The 18,586-nt window shown below is 35.1% G+C and overlaps 1 protein-coding gene across 5 annotated transcripts in view; it reads right to left on the bottom strand.

The window, feature by feature from the left end:
• LOC150099955 (proton-coupled amino acid transporter 1-like) overlaps positions 1-18,586 on the bottom strand; it is a 183,531-nt gene that overhangs the window by 36,508 nt on the left and 128,437 nt on the right. For all 5 annotated transcript variants that reach the window (XM_090402517.1, XM_090402515.1, XM_090402514.1 and 2 more), the window contains one exon: positions 8,753-9,031. In XM_090402517.1, the coding sequence (XP_090258643.1) occupies positions 8,753-9,031 (279 nt within the window). The remainder of the gene's footprint in view (positions 1-8,752; positions 9,032-18,586) is intronic.

Raw genomic sequence — 18,586 nt, 5'->3', positions numbered from 1 at the left:
CTGTCAGCCTATTTAAATCATCCTGCAATTTAAATCATCCTATCTATATCACCTTGATTAAGTATTACCCTACCAAACTTAGCATTATCAGCAAAACAACCGAGATGACGAAATTGTCGTTCAAATTATTTTCCATCTCATTTATGTAAAAATGAAACAGCAGTGGTTCAAGCAGAGAGCCTTGCAGCATACCACTAGTCACCTGCCTTTTCCTGGATTCTGCTTCTCCATATACTATTTTTTGGTATCTATCCATCACCATGCTTTTATCCATATCACCTGTTTCCTATCCATCCCCATTTGTTGCGGTTTGTGTAACTGAGTTCCATGTGGTGTCCTGTCAAATGCTTCTGCAAAATACAGCAGTATCATCATGTAGCCATTCCCAATATCCAACTTGGTTGTTACTATATTATAAAAAGTTAGTAGATTACTATGGCATGACTGATCCTTCACAAAGCCATGCTGGCCCTCATAGAATATCATATTCTTATCAATCCATTCCTGAATTCTTTTTGACCAACTTTTATCACCTCTCCTCAGATCCTAATTGGTCTATAATTTGTTAGCACAGATTTAGACCCTCCTTTATGCAAAGGAATTATTTTGCTCTAATTCCACTATTAGTGCTCAGTTAATGGCACTGGCAGTTACCCTGCACATACTCATAAAACACAAGCCAATATCACATCCCACAGGTGATATTGGCTTGTGGGTGTATCTGAATGCAGATACACCCACAGGTGTATCTGCATTCAGATTCTGCAATATACTAAGTACCTTCAATTCTTCAACCTCTGTTCTCACACCAGACTCTATTCACTTCTGTCATGCCAGTATCTTCACTAGGATGATTGTTATCCACCTTGCAAACTCAGTAGCTCAACATTACTTTGTAAGTTTCCTTTTTAAAACAGGGACATGACTAATATCATATATGAACATGTTTTGCATAGTCATTCATCTGTGTGATTAGTAAAGATGATTAGTTATACAGTATTCCACCATGGCTTAGTTATAAGCCATGGTGGAATACTTTAAGGAAATTTTATTGTCACATCAGAAATCAAATATATTTAAATTGTCTGATGAATTGAAGATGATTGTTTCCATAGCATGTCGCAGTAGCAAAGCTCTTATTGAAAGACTTGAGTTCAAATGTGATGCAATGATTATGAGTCTTATGGTGTGTTTCTGGAGCACTTGCTAGAAAGTAAGTGGGCCAGAAACATAAGCCATAAGAGACAGTTTAAGCTGAGTGCTGGTGTTCAATTATTTAAAAGCAAAACTTATGATTTCAGATTTTATTTCTATTTTAGGTCGTCAAATAAATTAAAAACGGTAGAATTCTATTGAAAATTCTGTTTTCAATAGGTAGTAACACAGTTTTCTGTGAAAAGTATAGGTTCTGTAGAATTAATAAGTGCTACAGAACAAAGAAATTTGGTTAAAAATATAAAAAGGTGATATATTTACAAATATTTCACCTTTTTATATTTTTAAATAAATACTCAGTAACAGTCAATTTCTTTCGAATGAGTAACTACTATAAAAACAGTCAATGCATGTCAAGTACAATATTGCATCACTTCTTGGATTTGGCAATCACTTTCATTGGATACCTTTTCTCTTTCTTAGTTCTCAATATCATGTGATTTTTTCTCTGCAGTTAACTTATATTTTTGGTGAGGAAACAGTGTGCCTTTTGGCAATAAGGCACTTAATACCAAATTAATTTTTTAGGATTTTTTTTTTGTTTAGTATTTTCTTCTATTTATTAAAAAAATAAATCAATAAATTCCAAAAAAAGTAATTTGGTATTAAGTGCCTTATTGCCAAAAGTCACAGTTTCTCAACCAGAGATATAAGTTTGCTGCAAAGAAAAAAACCATAATCAAATTAGAGGGTTGAAAGAGGAATCACTTGACTAGGATGAATGGATCATTTTAAAGATTTTAGAAATAAAGGTAAGTTAGCAAAGTCCTGAAGGATCAAAGCTGGATAACAAGGAGACCTTCACATAGCCTTTTAAGGAATGCAGAGACCCAACCAGGGCTTTTGACCTAATGTCCAATCCTCATCTTCCCATGGTGCACTCTGTTAGATATCCACCTGGATACTGAACAAATGAGGATGGGATTTAGCTGACCAAACTGCATTCTTAATAGTGTAAATCATAATGAAAAATGATAGTTATCTGATGAAAACAATGGAGATCTATTGTTTTGGTCATGAAAAAGGAAGAACAGTGGAAAGTCAGCTACTAGAACAAATCCCAACTCAACATTAGAGTTTAAGATTGGAACCATCAGCATAAAAAGCATTAATGGAAAAGAAATGGAACTAGCAGAAGAATTGGTTAAGTACCAGATCAGTATAATAGGAGTTACTAATTAATTACCATAGGCACAATAACTAATTGTGCCTATTGTCCCACAGAAAGTTCAACTAAGGAAGAAGTGAAGACATTTTTCAAGGCTTTAGAGAAGGAAGCTGACACAACGAAAAAGGAAAAGTTGGTCCTTTTATGGAGTTTTAAACAGTAGAGAGTAGAAAATGATTAAGACATATAGAAATGTGTTGGAAAAATTAAAAATTTGGAGAAGAGAAAAGCTAATAATAATGGTAAGTACCTGCTGGATTTCAGTTCAGAACATGGACTAGTTATTACTAACACTATGTTTCAAGATAAAATGTGCACATATTCACATGGAAAGAGAAGGCAAAAAATAAGAAAAGTGAAAAAACATTGTTGATAGCAATGAGCAGGATAAAACTGAATTTTTTACTGAAAAGAAGAGTGACTAAGAAAGTCTTCAAACAAATTTTGAAGGTGAATTGTAGACTAAAATATACAAACATTATTCAAGAAAAGAAATGACGGAGTTTCATTTTTCCTTGAAGAAGAGTTCTTGAAAAAAAAAAGAACCAAAACATGGAGATTCAGTGGCAAACCCCCCAAAAAACATTACTTGATTCAGTCAGAGAGGCATGTTGTGAGGATGTCTGCAAAGATAGAAAAAACAGAACTCCATGGTGAACTCAGAAAGTTAAAAAGATAGTCAAGGAAAAGAAGAAAGTATGTTGAAATTTCCTGGCAAGTAAGGAAATTACCATGGAGTTCTGTTTTTTCTATCTTTGCAGACATCCTCACAACATGCCTCTCTGGCTGAATCAAATAATGTTTTTTGGGGGGGTTGGCCACTGAATCTCCATCTTTAAGAGCTTGTGCTCTTAAAGAATACCAAGAAAAATGTAAGAAAATAAAGCACAGTGTAAAACTAGCTAAAAAAAAGTCATGGGAAGAATAAGAATATAGAAAATAAATATCCAAAAGATGGCAAAATATTCTAGAGGTTGTTGAAAAAGCTTATAAATGGAGGTACTGTAAAAGGAATCAGAGATGATAAAGGTAACATGAACTGAAGACAGATATTCAAGATATCTAGAGTAATTGCTCTGAAAGTCTGCTAAATGAAACAAGCACTGACAGTATGGTGGTAGAAAACACTCAACAGCAATACAATCATTAGTCATTCATATTTGAAGTAGAAAAAAAGCCTCAAAAAACTGAAATGTGGACAGGCAGTTAAATAGATGATATTTAAATATGGAGGTAAAGAAGGCTACACTGAATAATTCAGAAAGAATGGTCAGAGGGTTAAATTCTAGATGATCTGAGTATAGCTCTCATAATATCCATCTATAAAAAAAAAGAAATAAAACTTAATGTGAGAATTACATTGAAACTTCCTTACTGGCAGTAAAATATATGTCAATATATTTGAGAAAAGGATAAGAAAATTTGTGGAAGAGAAGCTTGGAGAAGAAAGTTGAGTTCAGGCCGAAAATCATTTGTCAAGATCAAGTTATCAAATTTTCCTTTCATGACAATTATTAACAAAAAAAACATAAAATAACATACAAAGAATCTGTATTTAAATTTTGTAGATCTGGAAAAGGTATATGACAAGGTGGCAAGAGAAAAGTTCAAAATGCTGCAGTCATATAGTGTAAATGGGACATTATATCAAGTAATACTTAGTTTATATTTGAGTTGTAAGCAGTTAGAATTAGAGGATGAAAGCGTACAGAAGATGGTGTGATGTTAAATCAGGTGTGTGACATGGGTACACAATTATGTCCACTGTTTTTCATCATCTACGCAGATCACATTATGAAGAAAAGTGGTATTAAACCTGATATTAAAATTGCAGATGTTAATCTCAGCCATTTACTCTATGCAGATGATGTCGTACGTCTAAATAAATTCAGTACAAGTCTGCAGGATTCCCTGGATAATTTGAATAGCAGCTGTAATAAATTTAGTATTTTTTTTTATAATACTAAAATTTTTTAGTATTATAAAAAAAAGTTTATAATTTTTTATAATACTAAAAATAAAATGACAGTGAATACAAACAAAACAATGAAAACATTAACTGCATTCTGAACTGTAGAAACTACAGAACAAGTAAACAGTTATTTTAGCATACCTTTTAGTGAAGATGGTGAATTAAATAATGAAATAGACAACAGAATTGATAAAACTGGTATGGCAAGAAGTCAACGTAATAAATTTATGTGGAATGAGAGAGAAATTAGTCAAAACACAAAACAAGATATATACTAGAATTATTAGATTTAGAATCCAATTTTAACTTATTGATCTGAGAGTTGGGTTAGAAATAAAATAATTGATCAAAGACTAAAGACCATGCAAGTTCTGACAAAGATTGGGAGTAAATAGGAATGGCAGTATCATATTAAAAATGAAGATATTAGGGAAGAACTTCACATTGTTAGTATTCAGGAATGTGTTAGGAGAGCTAATCTGAGGTTGTATATGGTCACTTAAACAGAATGAGAGAGGAAAGATTAACAAAACAAGTATTTTTTGCAAGGAAAAACACTCAGAAGAAGACCAAGATCTAGGTGGATTAACACAGTAAAAAAGTGCCTTAGAAGACAAAATTATAAGATCTGATAATATTGGAGGAAAATGGTGGATAGGAAGTTATTCTTTTTCATGTGGTACTATCATGTACACCTCTTGAGGGTGCATTTCAGGAATTTGATGATGAGGTGATATAGCCGGTCTTATATGAAAGTTTTAGCATTTTCCACCCTAAAAAACTGGATAGGAAACATATGCAATGACTAGCATAGCAGGTTATGGCCTTAATAGTCAAATTGTACAAAGTTAATTGACCATAACCAACTATTTGGATATATTTAGATCAAGTAGCTTAGCTCTGTATGTATATATAACAAATATATTATATTTATTATATAATTATATAATGCAATGTCAGAGCAAAACCACTGGACTTACTTCCTTTTTACTTACTTTCTTCTTTCCCAAAATCTTCTAGATCTTCAGATCAGGTAAATTTAAATACATTATTCCTTCATCTATTAGATTTTTTGTTCAACATTGCATACTACTATGTCTTGATTTTCTTGAATAAGCCTTTTGATGTTGCAACATCATTCCCTTTTCCACTACCTATTTCCTTCATATGCATAAGACTAGAGATCACAGATATGAGAGTCCAGAGAAAGATTAGAGGCGTGAACAGATGACATCAATGGCAATATCATATTAAAAACGAGGATATTAGGAAAGAACTTGACATTGTCACCATACAGAATGCGTTAGTAGAGCTAATCTCAGGTGGTATGGTCACTTAAACAGAATGGACGAGGAAAGATTAGCCTTGAGGGTACATGGCAGGCATTTGATGATGATGCATTGACATTGCAAGTAGTTGTCAGCAATGCAATCGATGCCCCATTCTATTAGACACTCACCTTACTGAATGCCAATAGCTGAACTTAGGATTTTTTGTTCGTAATAACATGTCTTCTATTTTCACAATTCTTTTAGTCTTTTTGGTGAATTCTGGTAAAAGGTATATAATTTTTTTACTACTGTTTCAATTTCAACAACAAAAGGAACATCTTTAGTAGAATTTAAAACAGCCGGATTCAGACATGTTTCTGTTTAATTTTGCCACTAGCCTATTATTTTTTCCCCAGAATGTTACCTGCTCCATCTGTTCCAATGCAAACTAACTAATTATACTTAAACCAATTACTCTGTAAGCAAACAAAGTTTGTGCGTTAGGCATCTTCATGACTAGTCATGAAGATACTTGACATGCAAACTTTGTTTCCTGGCCTGAAATGGAATGTGCTTTGCATTATGGGCTACTGAGGCAAGAATAACTTGCTGATTTCACTCTCAAATGTATCAAAGTATCCTGCAACTTCCAGCAGAATTACAGTAATACATGTCTCTTTCAGTTTCTGATTTTTACTATGTATCTTATAAAAATGGACAAGTTTATCCGCATCCAAAATATCTGTAGAAGCATCTAGAAGAAGCCTCACTCTTACTGAAGTATTCAATTTCCTTTATGTAATTCTTGTTTAATAACATCAGCAATAACTGACACATCATTCTGATACTGGCTAAATTAATTTAATGAGATAATTTCTTCATAATTACATAAGATGCTATCTATTGGTTGGAAATAAAACTTTAATAAATTTGTTGGCAATCATCCCTGATCAAATAACTTGATAGTGAATGCAATTATGTTTAAAAAAAGTGGGAGGGTTTAAATCATGCAAAGAAAAGAATATATTTTGAATGCATTTAGAACCTGGCTGAAAATCACTTGCCACTTGTCTCTAATAACTTGCATGTAGTAAAATTTCTGGAATCCAGTATATGAATATTTAATCAAGTATAGTTTCCCTTAAGGGTGCTTAAGGGTCAAAGCTATATAACTTTTAGTTCAGAGTAAGATAGATTTGGCCGAGCAGGCTTGCCATTAAAAAGAATTTTTGTACATTCAAATCTTGTCGTGTTAGCCGTTTTTTTTTGGGGGTAAGGATCGAATACCTCTGTCAATGCTATGAAAAAAAAAAAAAATCCATTATGGGTACCTTATTCGAAGCAACAGCAAAATTATGACCTTTTAACAAAATAAAACGTTCACTGTCTGTTAGCAGACGGCGAACACATTAATAACTACTTTATCTGTATCACAGACATTATTGCTGGATCTGGGGAGGTTGACCAGTGAATCAAACTTATGTTTTAATCTATCACGGGAAGCATTAAAAACCTTTCAGTATGACGTTGATGATATGCATAAAATGGTGTCAAAAGTTTCAGCCTCTAATACTGATTCAAGAGCATTCTTGATATCTACAATTTCGTTATTGAAGAGGGCAAGAGATTTTTTTGCTTCTTGTAGTTGATAATTTAACAGTGACCTACTGGCCTTTAAATAAATCCGATTGGCTCTTTGAGACCTAAAAATTTCTTTTAATTTACAGTAGGTAGGAATAACCTGAGCCATCTTACAACACTTTAGGAATATTATTCTGTTAATGCATTTAGCCTTCTTAACTAAGACACACTGTTTGGAAGTAGACTCTCTGTGAAGTCTCAATATAAGTTTCAGGAAGGAAATACCATGAGTAGACATATTACTTACAATTATAATAACGGAATTAACTCACATAAAATATTCTTTATTAGTAGAATTGTAGCTATCACAGGCATCATCAGTACAAGTACAAAGGCTAATTAAACAATAACTGACATATTCACAAGTCACCACCTAAGTAGCTAATGTAAGATAACTAAAAACGGTCCTTAAATTTCCTAAACTTATTTTAAAAAAAAAAAAAAAACGTTAATTCACTCCCCTACCTTAAACAGATCCGATGGTCTACCTACATCTTGTCCCTTTGTGGGAGATAGTACTCTATATATCAGCTAATCTTTCCTAACTTATGTATATTTATACATATATATATAGTTTTTTTTTTTTCTTTTTTTAATAAGTTTAGGAAATTTAAGGACCGTTTTCAATCATCTTACTTTAGCTACTTAGGTGGTGAATTGAGAATATGTCAGTTATCGTTTAATTAGCCTTTGTCCTTGTACTGATGATGCCTGTGATACTCAGGTGAAAATTCTACTAATAAAGAATATTTTACATGAGTTAATTCCATCATTATAATTGTAAGAAGACCAAGATATAGGTGGATTGATACAGTAAAAAGTGCCTTAGAAGACATAAATATAATATCTGATAATGATGGAGTCTTGACAGATAACAGATTGATTTGGAAGAAAATTGTTGACAGGAAGTTAGTAATGATGTAAGTTTATCATGCAGTACTATCATAATATCCTGTACACTCCTTGAGGGCATATGTCAGGAATTTTATGATGATAGTTTCCTTTATATGCATGAAACCATTATTTAAAAAACAGTATTATGAACATAAAATCTGTTATTCATGTGGCACAGCAAGAAATATAAAATGTTTTACTCATATAACAACATCTGAAAAACAAAAGAAAACTAAGCAAGGTACTATAACCAAGTAACTTTCGTTTTCTATATCACTTTTGTAGTTATATTCCATATCTTCATTTTTTCCTCTGATAAATTACCAAAAACTTTCATGATGTATTAAAAATTTTAAATAGTTCCAAAATATCATACCTACATGAAAACATCACATATTCAATTTACCTCATCACCTATGTACTTTAGTCCTTAAAAAAATATTGTATCTTACTAGACATACAACAAAGGTGCTTTGTTGAAAGTGGGATTGCTTAAAATTACTAGATCAGTGAAGTTGCATAAAATATTTGGAAAGGGGAAATTGACCAAATAACTTCTTATTTTAAAATAAACTATAAATCTATACTTACTACTGAAATTCCTTCAAAAGCATAAACTGCTGTACCAAAGTACAGCGGAAGTCTGGATAAGGATGCTGTTGCAGGTCTGGTTGTTACAGAAGGCAAATCTTGAACTACTATGTACAGAACTAGAACTAAACCAACTGACTGCAGTACATTTGCAATAGTAGATGGAAAAGATAGCTTTCTGAGACTCCGAATAAAGTTAAAGAGAATCATTAAGGGTAAGAACACTCCAAGCCATCCTTGAACAGTTAATGGTTCTTTGCAAGTAAGATTCTTAACAATCTAAAGGATTGGGGAAAAGACAAAATGATGATTATCAAACTAAAAAAAAAAAAAACTAAGTTTTTTAAAAGTGGAAATAAACTATTAAAAATACATTAAAATGTAGAAGTAATAAATTATTAATAAATTATTTTATTAAATGAATTAATAAACCTATTAAATCACTATAAGAAAAATGAGAAAACTGGAGTGTTTTGTATTGAAAATCAAACTAATTATGTTACATTATTCATCTCACTGTTCAAATGTGAAAACTTTAATGTTCACATTCAAAACAACAATGTACTGAATGTGTTCTAGCTTATGGATAATCACTATCGCATTATTAAAGACACTTCTGGACTAGAATGTCCATGGCATTTTTTGTGCATCATATTTAAATGCATGTGTTCTCATGCACAATTCTGCCTGTTTTGCAGAAGGAAAACTTTGTTACCAGCTATTAAACCAGATAACATCAACTCGGATAACTTCACCACCATTTTTTTTACCCCAGTTAACTTCCTTCCATTACAGATAAAATTTCAAAACAAACATAAGAGTTGCAGCAATGATTCCAGTCACTCACTGCTCTCATTATGAGAGCAGTGAACAACTGGAACAACGCAGAATATTATTGACTTCCACTTTTATTCGACAGAGGTATTCAATAGGACAGAGCCTATCAATTTTAAACAGATTGCTCTAATAAAATCTAGAGCATTTTGAAGATAGTGAAAAATACCCAAAACAAGTTTCATTTTTCTTTTCTTTTGCAGACACCTCTTTCTTTCTTTCTTACTTACACACTTTTTTTTTTTTATTTGCTCAATGTGATATTCAGTTTTATTCTGCTCAAAACTAAATCATGATAATGTCCCATTTTAAATTACATATACTATTGTGTCCTGTGCCAGCATGAAGGTATCGCTATCAACAATAATGTAGTAAGTCAATGAAAGTTTTCTTATTTCTTATGCCTTCATTCCTGTGAGTTTGTAAAACGTCTTTATGTTTATCTCATAGTGTGACTACTCCATGTCCTGAACTGAAATCTAGAATGGTTGTTATTAGCTTTACTCTTTTGTTCAAATTTTCCTAAAACATTCCAGTATATCTGGTAATTCATATCTTATTCTGCCGTTTAGATCTCCAACAACGACCAACCTTCCATTTTCTTTGTCATCAGAAGAACCCTTTGTGGGACCACAGGCACAAGGAAATCTCACAATCTGATTCCTCATCTTGATTTTTGCCCACATCACTCTACTTGATTTTTTTTTTCTTTTTAATGTTGTGTCCATACACAAGAGGTTGGTTGATCAACCTATAGTACATTAGTAATGTGTATGGGTAGTGGGTTGGGAAAGAAGGAACTTGTATACATTTGATTTAAATGACTGAAAATTGTTTCTTGGGAAACACAGCAGGTGGGAGACTGTTCCACAGTGCAGCAGTTGCAGGGATGAAGGAGGAAAAGAAACTTGTTCTGTTTGTTTCAAGGTGTACTGTGAAGGAAAGTTGAGCAACAGCTGCATGTGTTCCAACAAGCTTAGTACTGAGTGGAGAAATTATTGATGTTATTTCAGACGAGCATTTCCTAGGGAAATATTTGTAGAATATAAATACTGCAGAAACCAAACATCTGTGCAAAAGTGGGTGGGGGGGGGGGAGAATTTGGTAAGAGATGGGTCCTTAATAAGTCTAATTGCTCTCCTCTGTATTCAGTCAAGCATTTTGAGAGACCTTTTAGGGGCCCCGCCCCATATGTGGGAGCAGTATTCAATAGCTGGGCAGATTTGTGTTATATTAACAGATGTGAGGCGTGAAGCAATGTCTTGAGGAAAAGATAAATCCTAGTTTTTTTTTAAGCTGAGGATGCAATGGTTGTGACGTGTTCATGCCAAGAGAGGTTTGTGTGTATGTGTGTGGAGTGCTTAAGGGTCAAAGCTGTATAACTGAGAGGAGACCTCCACATAGGAATGCAGAGAAAAGACCAGGACTTCTGACCTAATGTCCAATCCTCACCTTCTCGTAATGCACCCTGTTGGGTATCTACCTGAATACTGAACGAACGAGGATGGGCTGGCAATTTGGGATTTAGCCAACCAAATTGTAATTCTTATTGGATTAAACCAAATTACAAAATGATGGTACAACATGACAAAATTTCATGACGGCTGGGGCATCGCACAGTTAAACAAGGCCCCAGTTGTTTTCACCAGGGAATCAGGGTGAACAGCGAAAAGTCAGCTACGAGGACAAATTTAAAAATCTGAAAAACACCCCCAACTGAACATCACCAGAGTTAAAAGATTGGTACTATCAACATAAGAGGCCTGAATGGCAAAGAAATGGAGCTAGCTGAGGAATAAGATAAGTACCAGATCGACATAATAGGGGTGACTGAAACAAAAAAAGACAAAAACTGGTGAAATCTTTCTGAGCAATAAATACAAAATGTTATATTCCAGCAATGACAATCAAAGAAAAGAAGGGGTAGCCACGGTATTCAGCACTAAATACGAGGCAATTTTCTTCTTGAATGGCAGGCAGTCTCAAGTAGAGTAATGTGGGCAAATATGAGAATGGGGAAGCGGACAATGAGACTTATTTGTGCCTATGGTTCCACAGAAGCTTCTACTAAGGCAGAAGTAGAGGAATTTTTTTGAGGATTTAGAGAAAGCATCTGACACAATGAAAAAGGAAAAGTTGGTCCTTGTTGGGGATCTAAATAGCAGAGTAGGAAATGATTGTCAGACATACAAAAATATATTGGGAAAATTTGGAGAAAAGAGGAAAGCTAATAATAATGGCAAATATTTGTAGGATTTCTGCTCAGGACATGGACTGGTTATTACTAAACACCATGTTCCAACATAAAAATGTGCACAAATTCACACGGAGAGAAGAAACAAGGAATGAGACAAGTCTCATTGACTATGTTATTGTTGATAGTGATGTTTTCTCCCTTGTGCAGGACACCAGAGTGTACAGAAGATTTGAAATTGGAAGTGATCACTATTTAGTCTTGAGCAGGATAAAAGTGAATTTCATATTGAAAAGAATAACATGTAAGAACCTTTAAAGCGAATTAAAGTTGAGCAGCTCTCAGATGTGAACTGTAGACTAAAATACAAAGATTATTGAAGAAAAAGTGAAAGAGTTTGAGAACAGGAACCAAGCTTTAGAGATTCAGTGGCAAGCTTTGAAAAACCTTGATTGATTCAGCCAGAGAGGCATGTGGTGAGGTTGTTTGCAAGGATAGAAAAATCAGAACTGCATGGTAGACACAGTAAATTAATGAGGCAGTGAAGGAAAAGAAGAAAGCATATCAAAAGTTCCTGGAAAATAAGTCAGCTTGTGCTCTTAGGTAATACAGAGACAAATGTAAGAAAGCTAAACACTACATAAAACTAGCTAAATAAAAGTCATGGAAGGACTTTGGCAAGAACATCGAAAATAAATATCAAGAAGGTGGCAAAATATTTTTGAGGTTGTTGAAGCTTAGAAATGGAGGAAAGAGTACTGTAAAAGGAGTTAGAGATGATAAAAGTGACATGAAAACGGGAGAAAAAGATATCCTTGAAGTATGGAATAATTACTTCGAGAAATTGCTAAATGAAACAAGCAGTGATAGTACAGTGGTTAAAAACACTCAACAGGCATATAGTCAGGAATATATATCCATACTTGAAGGAAAAAGACATCAAAGGCTTAAAATATGGAAAGGCAGCAGGAGTAGATATTCGATATTCGACCAGAAATGCTGACGTATGGTGGTATAAAAGTCTTGCAGTCGCTGCACTGCATAGTTCAGAAGGAATGGACAGAGGGACGAATTCCCGATGACTGGAATAGAGCTCTCATAGTACCCATATATAAAAAGGGAAATAAAACTGAATGTGAGAATTACAGAGGTATTTCCCTACTGGGTGTTCCTGGTAAGATATATGCAAGTATAATAAATTTAGTTTAATCCTTTATCCAAGTATGAGCAAACAAAGTTTGCACCTGAAAGTATCTCCAGGACTGGGGTAAGGTAGTACAACACCAGGCAACTCGTTGCAAAGGTGGAGCAAGCTAACATCACTCCTATCTCAGTATCTCCTATAATGCAAAACACATCACCTTGTGGATATGTATAATGTTATGCATTAAGGGAAGGGCCACTACCCAGACTAGTTTCGACCTTTATTGAGGTCTCTTCAGTGGGAGCCATATATACATATATATACATATCCGCAAGGAGATGTGTTTTGCATTATGGGAGATACTGAGATAGAAGTGATGTTAGCTTGCTCCACCTTTGCAAGGAGTTGCCCAGGTGTTGTACCACCTTACCCCAGTCCTGAAGATACTTTCAGGCACAAACTTTGTTTGCTCACACTTGGATAAAGGATTAAACTAAATTTATTATACTCTAACCAAGTGAAAAATAAACTTTCAACATCTTTCTCTAAATCCAGAGTAATTTATTAAAAAAGGGTGGCACACCATTTGGCAACGCCTATAGGTGATGACCATGCTTCTGCCTGGTATCTCCACTTGGGGCATGGCTCCCACTGAAGAGACCTCAATAAAGATTAAAGGTGAAAACTAGTCTGGGTAGTAGCCCTTCCCTTAATGCATAACAATATACATATCTGCAAGGAGATGTGTTTTGCATTATAGGAGATACTGAGATAGGAGTGTTGGTAGCTTGCTCCACCTTTGCAAGGAGTTGCCCTGGTGTTGTACCACCTAACCCCAGTCCTGAAGATACTTTCAGGCACAAACTTTGTTTGCTCACACTTGGATAAAGGATTAAACTAAATTTATTATACTCTAACCAAGTGAAAAATAAACTTTCAACATCTTTCTCTAAATCCAGAGTAATTTATTAAAAAAGGGTGGCACACCATTTGGCAACGCCTATAGGTGATGACCATGCTTCTGCCTGGTATCTCCACTTGGGGCATGGCTCCCACTGAAGAGACCTCAATAAAGATTAAAGGTGAAAACTAGTCTGGGTAGTAGCCCTTCCCTTAATGCATAACAATATACATATCTGCAAGGAGATGTGTTTTGCATTATAGGAGATACTGAGATAGGAGTGTTGGTAGCTTGCTCCACCTTTGCAAGGAGTTGCCCTGGTGTTGTACCACCTAACCCCAGTCCTGAAGATACTTTCAGGCGCAAACTTTGTTTGCTCACACTTGGAGAAAGGATTAAACTAAATTTATTATACTCTAACCAAGTGAAAAATAAACTTTAAACATCTATATGCAAGTATACTTGAGAAACTGTTGAGAAGAATTGTAGAAGATAAGCTTGGTGAAGAACAAGCTGGATTCCGGCCAAATAGAGGCTGTCAGGATCAGATCTTCATTTACGACAAATAGTGGAGAAATCATGGGAATATAACAAAGATCACTATTTGAGTTTTGTAGATCTGGAAAAGGCATATGATAAGGTGCGAAGAGAGAAGCTATTCAATACGGTATAGTTATATGGTGTCAATGGGGCATTAAATCAAGCAATACTTAGTATTTATTTGAGTTGTAAGTCAGCAGTTAGAAATGAAGGAAGTACAGGAAGATGGTTTAATGTTAAATCTGGTGTGAGACAAGGATGTACATTATCCCCCTCTGTTATTCACTATCTATATGGATCACATTATGAAGGAAAGTGGTATTAAATATGATATCAAAATTGGAGATGTTAATGTCAGCTCTTTGCTTTTTGTGGACGATGTTATACTTATCAATAAATCCGCTATGAGTCTGCAAGATTCCTTGACTAAATTGAATAACTGTTGTAATAGATATGATATGAAGGTCAGCAACAAAAAGACAAACACTATGAAAATAAACAGAATCGCTGAAAATGTCAACTGCATTGCAAACGGAGAACCTGTGGAACAAGTAAAACATTTCACCTACTTAGGCACGATTTTTAGTGAAGATGGTAAATTAAATATGGAAATAGAGAAGAGAATCAACAAAGCTTGCATGGTAGGAAGTCAACTGAATAGATTTATATGGACTAAGAGAGAAATTAGTCAAAAATTAGCTGTATATAACACAGTGTTCAAACCAGTTTTAACTTATGGATCTGAGGGCTTGGTCAGAAGTAAAACACTTGACCAAAGACTAGAGACCACAGATATGAGAATCCTGAGAAAGATTAGAGCCGTGAACAGATGGCATCAATGGCAATAACATATTAAAAACGAGGATATTAGGAAAGAACTTGACATTGTCAGCATCCAGGAATGTGTTAACAGAGCTAATCTCAGGTGGTATGGTCATTTAAACAGAATGGGCAAGGATAGATTGGCAAAACAAGTGTTCTCTGCCAGGTTGGCAGGAAAACGACCCAGAAGAAGACCAAGATATAGGTGGATTGATACGGTACAAAGTGCCTTGGACGATAGAAATATAAGATCTGATAATATTGGAGTCTTGACAAGTAACAGACTAATCTAGAGGAAAATTGTAGATAGGAAGTTAGTAATGATGTAAATTTTTCATGTAGTACTATCATATCCTGTGCACCCCTTGAGGGTACATGGCAGGAATTTGATGATGAGGTTTGATGTGAGGATAATTCCAAGAAGAGAGATCTCAAACTGTCTAGAAATTTGGCTATCGTCAAAAAGGATACTGTAAAAATTGTTTCTTTTTTATGGGAAATAGGACAGAACTGGGTTTAATTAGCATTGAAATTGATGAGGTTATCCGAACACCATCGTAGTATGGCCTGGAGATCGGAATTGAAGGTGGTGATGGTTGACGTTCTGTAGGTTGAGGCGAGTTGTGTAGGTTAAGGTTTATCAAATGAAAGCGAGGAGTGTAGTGTTCTGTTGTCTGCAAAACTGTGTATTGGGTTAGAGGTCAACTGAAGTAGGTCGTTGATATATAGCAAGAAGAGGGTTGGTGAGAGGACAGAACCTTATCAAACCCCAGCATTAATTGAATGCTGAGAGGATAGGAAGCCATCCACCATCACACACAGTGTGCATCCAGACAGAAAGCTGGCAATCCAACTACACAAAGATTCCTCATGTTTAGTGTTGAATACCATAGCTATTCATTCCTTTTACTGATCATTATTATCTGAATATAACATCACATATGTTATTTAGTAGAATCTCACCTGTGTTTTGTCTCCTTTCTTTTGGTAACACCAATTATGTTAGCCTGGTACTTCTCTAATTCTTCTACTGGTTTTACCTGTTTTTCATTTATACTTGTGACACCGAGAGGTCCCAAGTCCTATGACACTTGGGGAACAATGCTATTTTTATAATTCCTATGAGGAACAATGCCCATGAAAAATTCTACAGAAGAGATGTAATGCAGTAACAGAAACATCTATGGGAAAGTGACTAGAGGGAGGCATCATCAGTTAAGTGAATTGCTCACTTCCGTATATAATCAAACATTCTGCAGGAAGTTTTAGGTGCATCACCCCAAATGTGAGAACAGTATTCTAACGTTTTATTATTATTATTGTATGGGCATCGGCATGATGTTGGAAGACTCATTGCAGGAGACCCAAACTATTCACACAATTTATCATACCTTTCCTTGAACCCATTAACATACAAAGTGCTAACAACTGATTTTGGCAACCTATTTCATTCATTCACAACTCTCCAAGCGAAAAATCTAGTCCTCCCATGCCTACTAACCACACTTTTACTCAACTTTTAGGTATGACCTCTTATTCTTCCTCTCTAGCCACGTGCTGAAACATTTTTCCTGTATCAATTCTATAAAACCCTTTAACTCAAATGTTTCTATCACACTCTTTTTTGCCTGTCAACCAACTTCTGCACTTCACACACACACACCCTCAATCTATCCTCATAGGGAACATTTCACAGTTTGCTCATTATCTTTGTCGCTCACCTCTGAATCCTCTCTGAGACCTTCCCTCATCCCGAAGCAACTCAGGAGACCAGATCTGAGCAAAATAATCCAGATGTGGACCTTATCAATGCCTTATAAAGAGGAATAACAACTTTCTCATCTCTACTTGTTAGTCTATCTTCAACAGTCAAGCAATCTTATGAGTCACCTTAGCAATATGACCTTTAAACTACAACTCGCTGTTTACCACCACCCTTAAATCTCCAGCTCATCTATTTCATGGATTATAGTTCCATCAATATGGCAAGCATAACTTCACCTTTCTCCACATTAAACTGACACTAATTACTGTATCTGCCGGCGTATAAGACACACTTTTTTCTTTGAAAATAGGTCTGAAAAACAGGGTGCATCTTATAAGCTGATACTCAGTTTTTTTATTACTTTCATTTCTGGAAATTTTCTCTGTTCCGAGTTATGCAATTTTTTTATTGCTTCCTTGCGGTGTGTGAGAGCATTCCAGTTACATAGAGCAGTGTTTTTCAAACTTCAGACATCCGCGTTCATATGACTAGTGCGGTATTAAGAAAAGATCGTGCTACTAAATGACAAAGACAACCCGACAGTTGAGTTCAAATGCTAATTCTCTTCAACCGAATTCCTTATTTAATATCTGAAACACATTCACTATATATTTCTTCGTTTTAACACGTTCACTCAAACAAAACCATATGTTGCACCAGCAACATACAGGGTGTTCGGGATAAATTTGACAGTTTCGTAAGGAAAAAGAAAATCTTCTTTGTATCTATTAAATTTAATGAATTGACAAAAAAACATTACAGGCAGAGTTAATTACAATACTATCAACAAGATTTACTCAAAATAACCACCATTAGCATCGATCACAGCTTCAATTCTGCTTCGGAACCTCGAACAAGCTGATGCTACAGTCTCCCTGGGAAGGGCCGCAAAAACTGTTTTAATTTTATCCATTAACTGGGCTTTTGTATTACTGGAAGTGCGATTGGTGTCTTTTTCAACTGCGCCCCATACAAAATAATCCATGGGGTTAAGGTCTGGGGAGTTTGGAGGCCAAACATTTGGACTGGTGAAGTCGTAGAAATTTTCAGACAACCATTTTTGACTTTTCCCAGAGGTGTGGCAAGGGGCCGAATCCTGCTGCCATACATACGGCCTACCATTGGCTACCCTTGTTATCCAGGGCTTGACTACAGTTAGCAACTCCACGAACAAAGCCCGAATTCCAATGCCAGGGTTCTTCAACACCTGTTCCTGCAGATTTGCGAGGAATTCTGCTGTACGAACGCAATCAGATCGTCTGCTAGGGATCTTTCTTCTTGCTACATCCTCGTAGTCACCATTGCAAGTCTCTAGTTCATGCCTGATTGTTTTTACTGTATTCAGGGAGCATTGGGCAGCAGTCGTAATATCCTTATTTTGATGGCGGGCACGAATCATCATGATACAAGTTATTCTCTTCCATGATTCAGGTGGGTTCCAGCTATCCATCCTTTCTGACATCTTGTATATGAATGAAGAAGGGTCCAAACTTTTAAATGAAGAGAAGTGTGTGTTAATACATGTAACTTACGGAAAAATATAATTAATTATAAATATGTCAAATTTATCCCGAACACCCTGTATGGTTTTGCTAGAGTCATACAGCATTTTCTGTGGGAGGGGGGGCCCATGC

This window comes from Typopeltis vanoorti, chromosome 13 (assembly GCF_054136105.1).
Source record: "Typopeltis vanoorti isolate ZY-2024b chromosome 13, IOZ_Tvanoo_1.0, whole genome shotgun sequence".
Lineage (NCBI taxonomy): Eukaryota > Metazoa > Arthropoda > Arachnida > Uropygi > Thelyphonidae > Typopeltis > Typopeltis vanoorti.
This window is presented reverse-complemented; position numbering and strand designations above follow the sequence as displayed.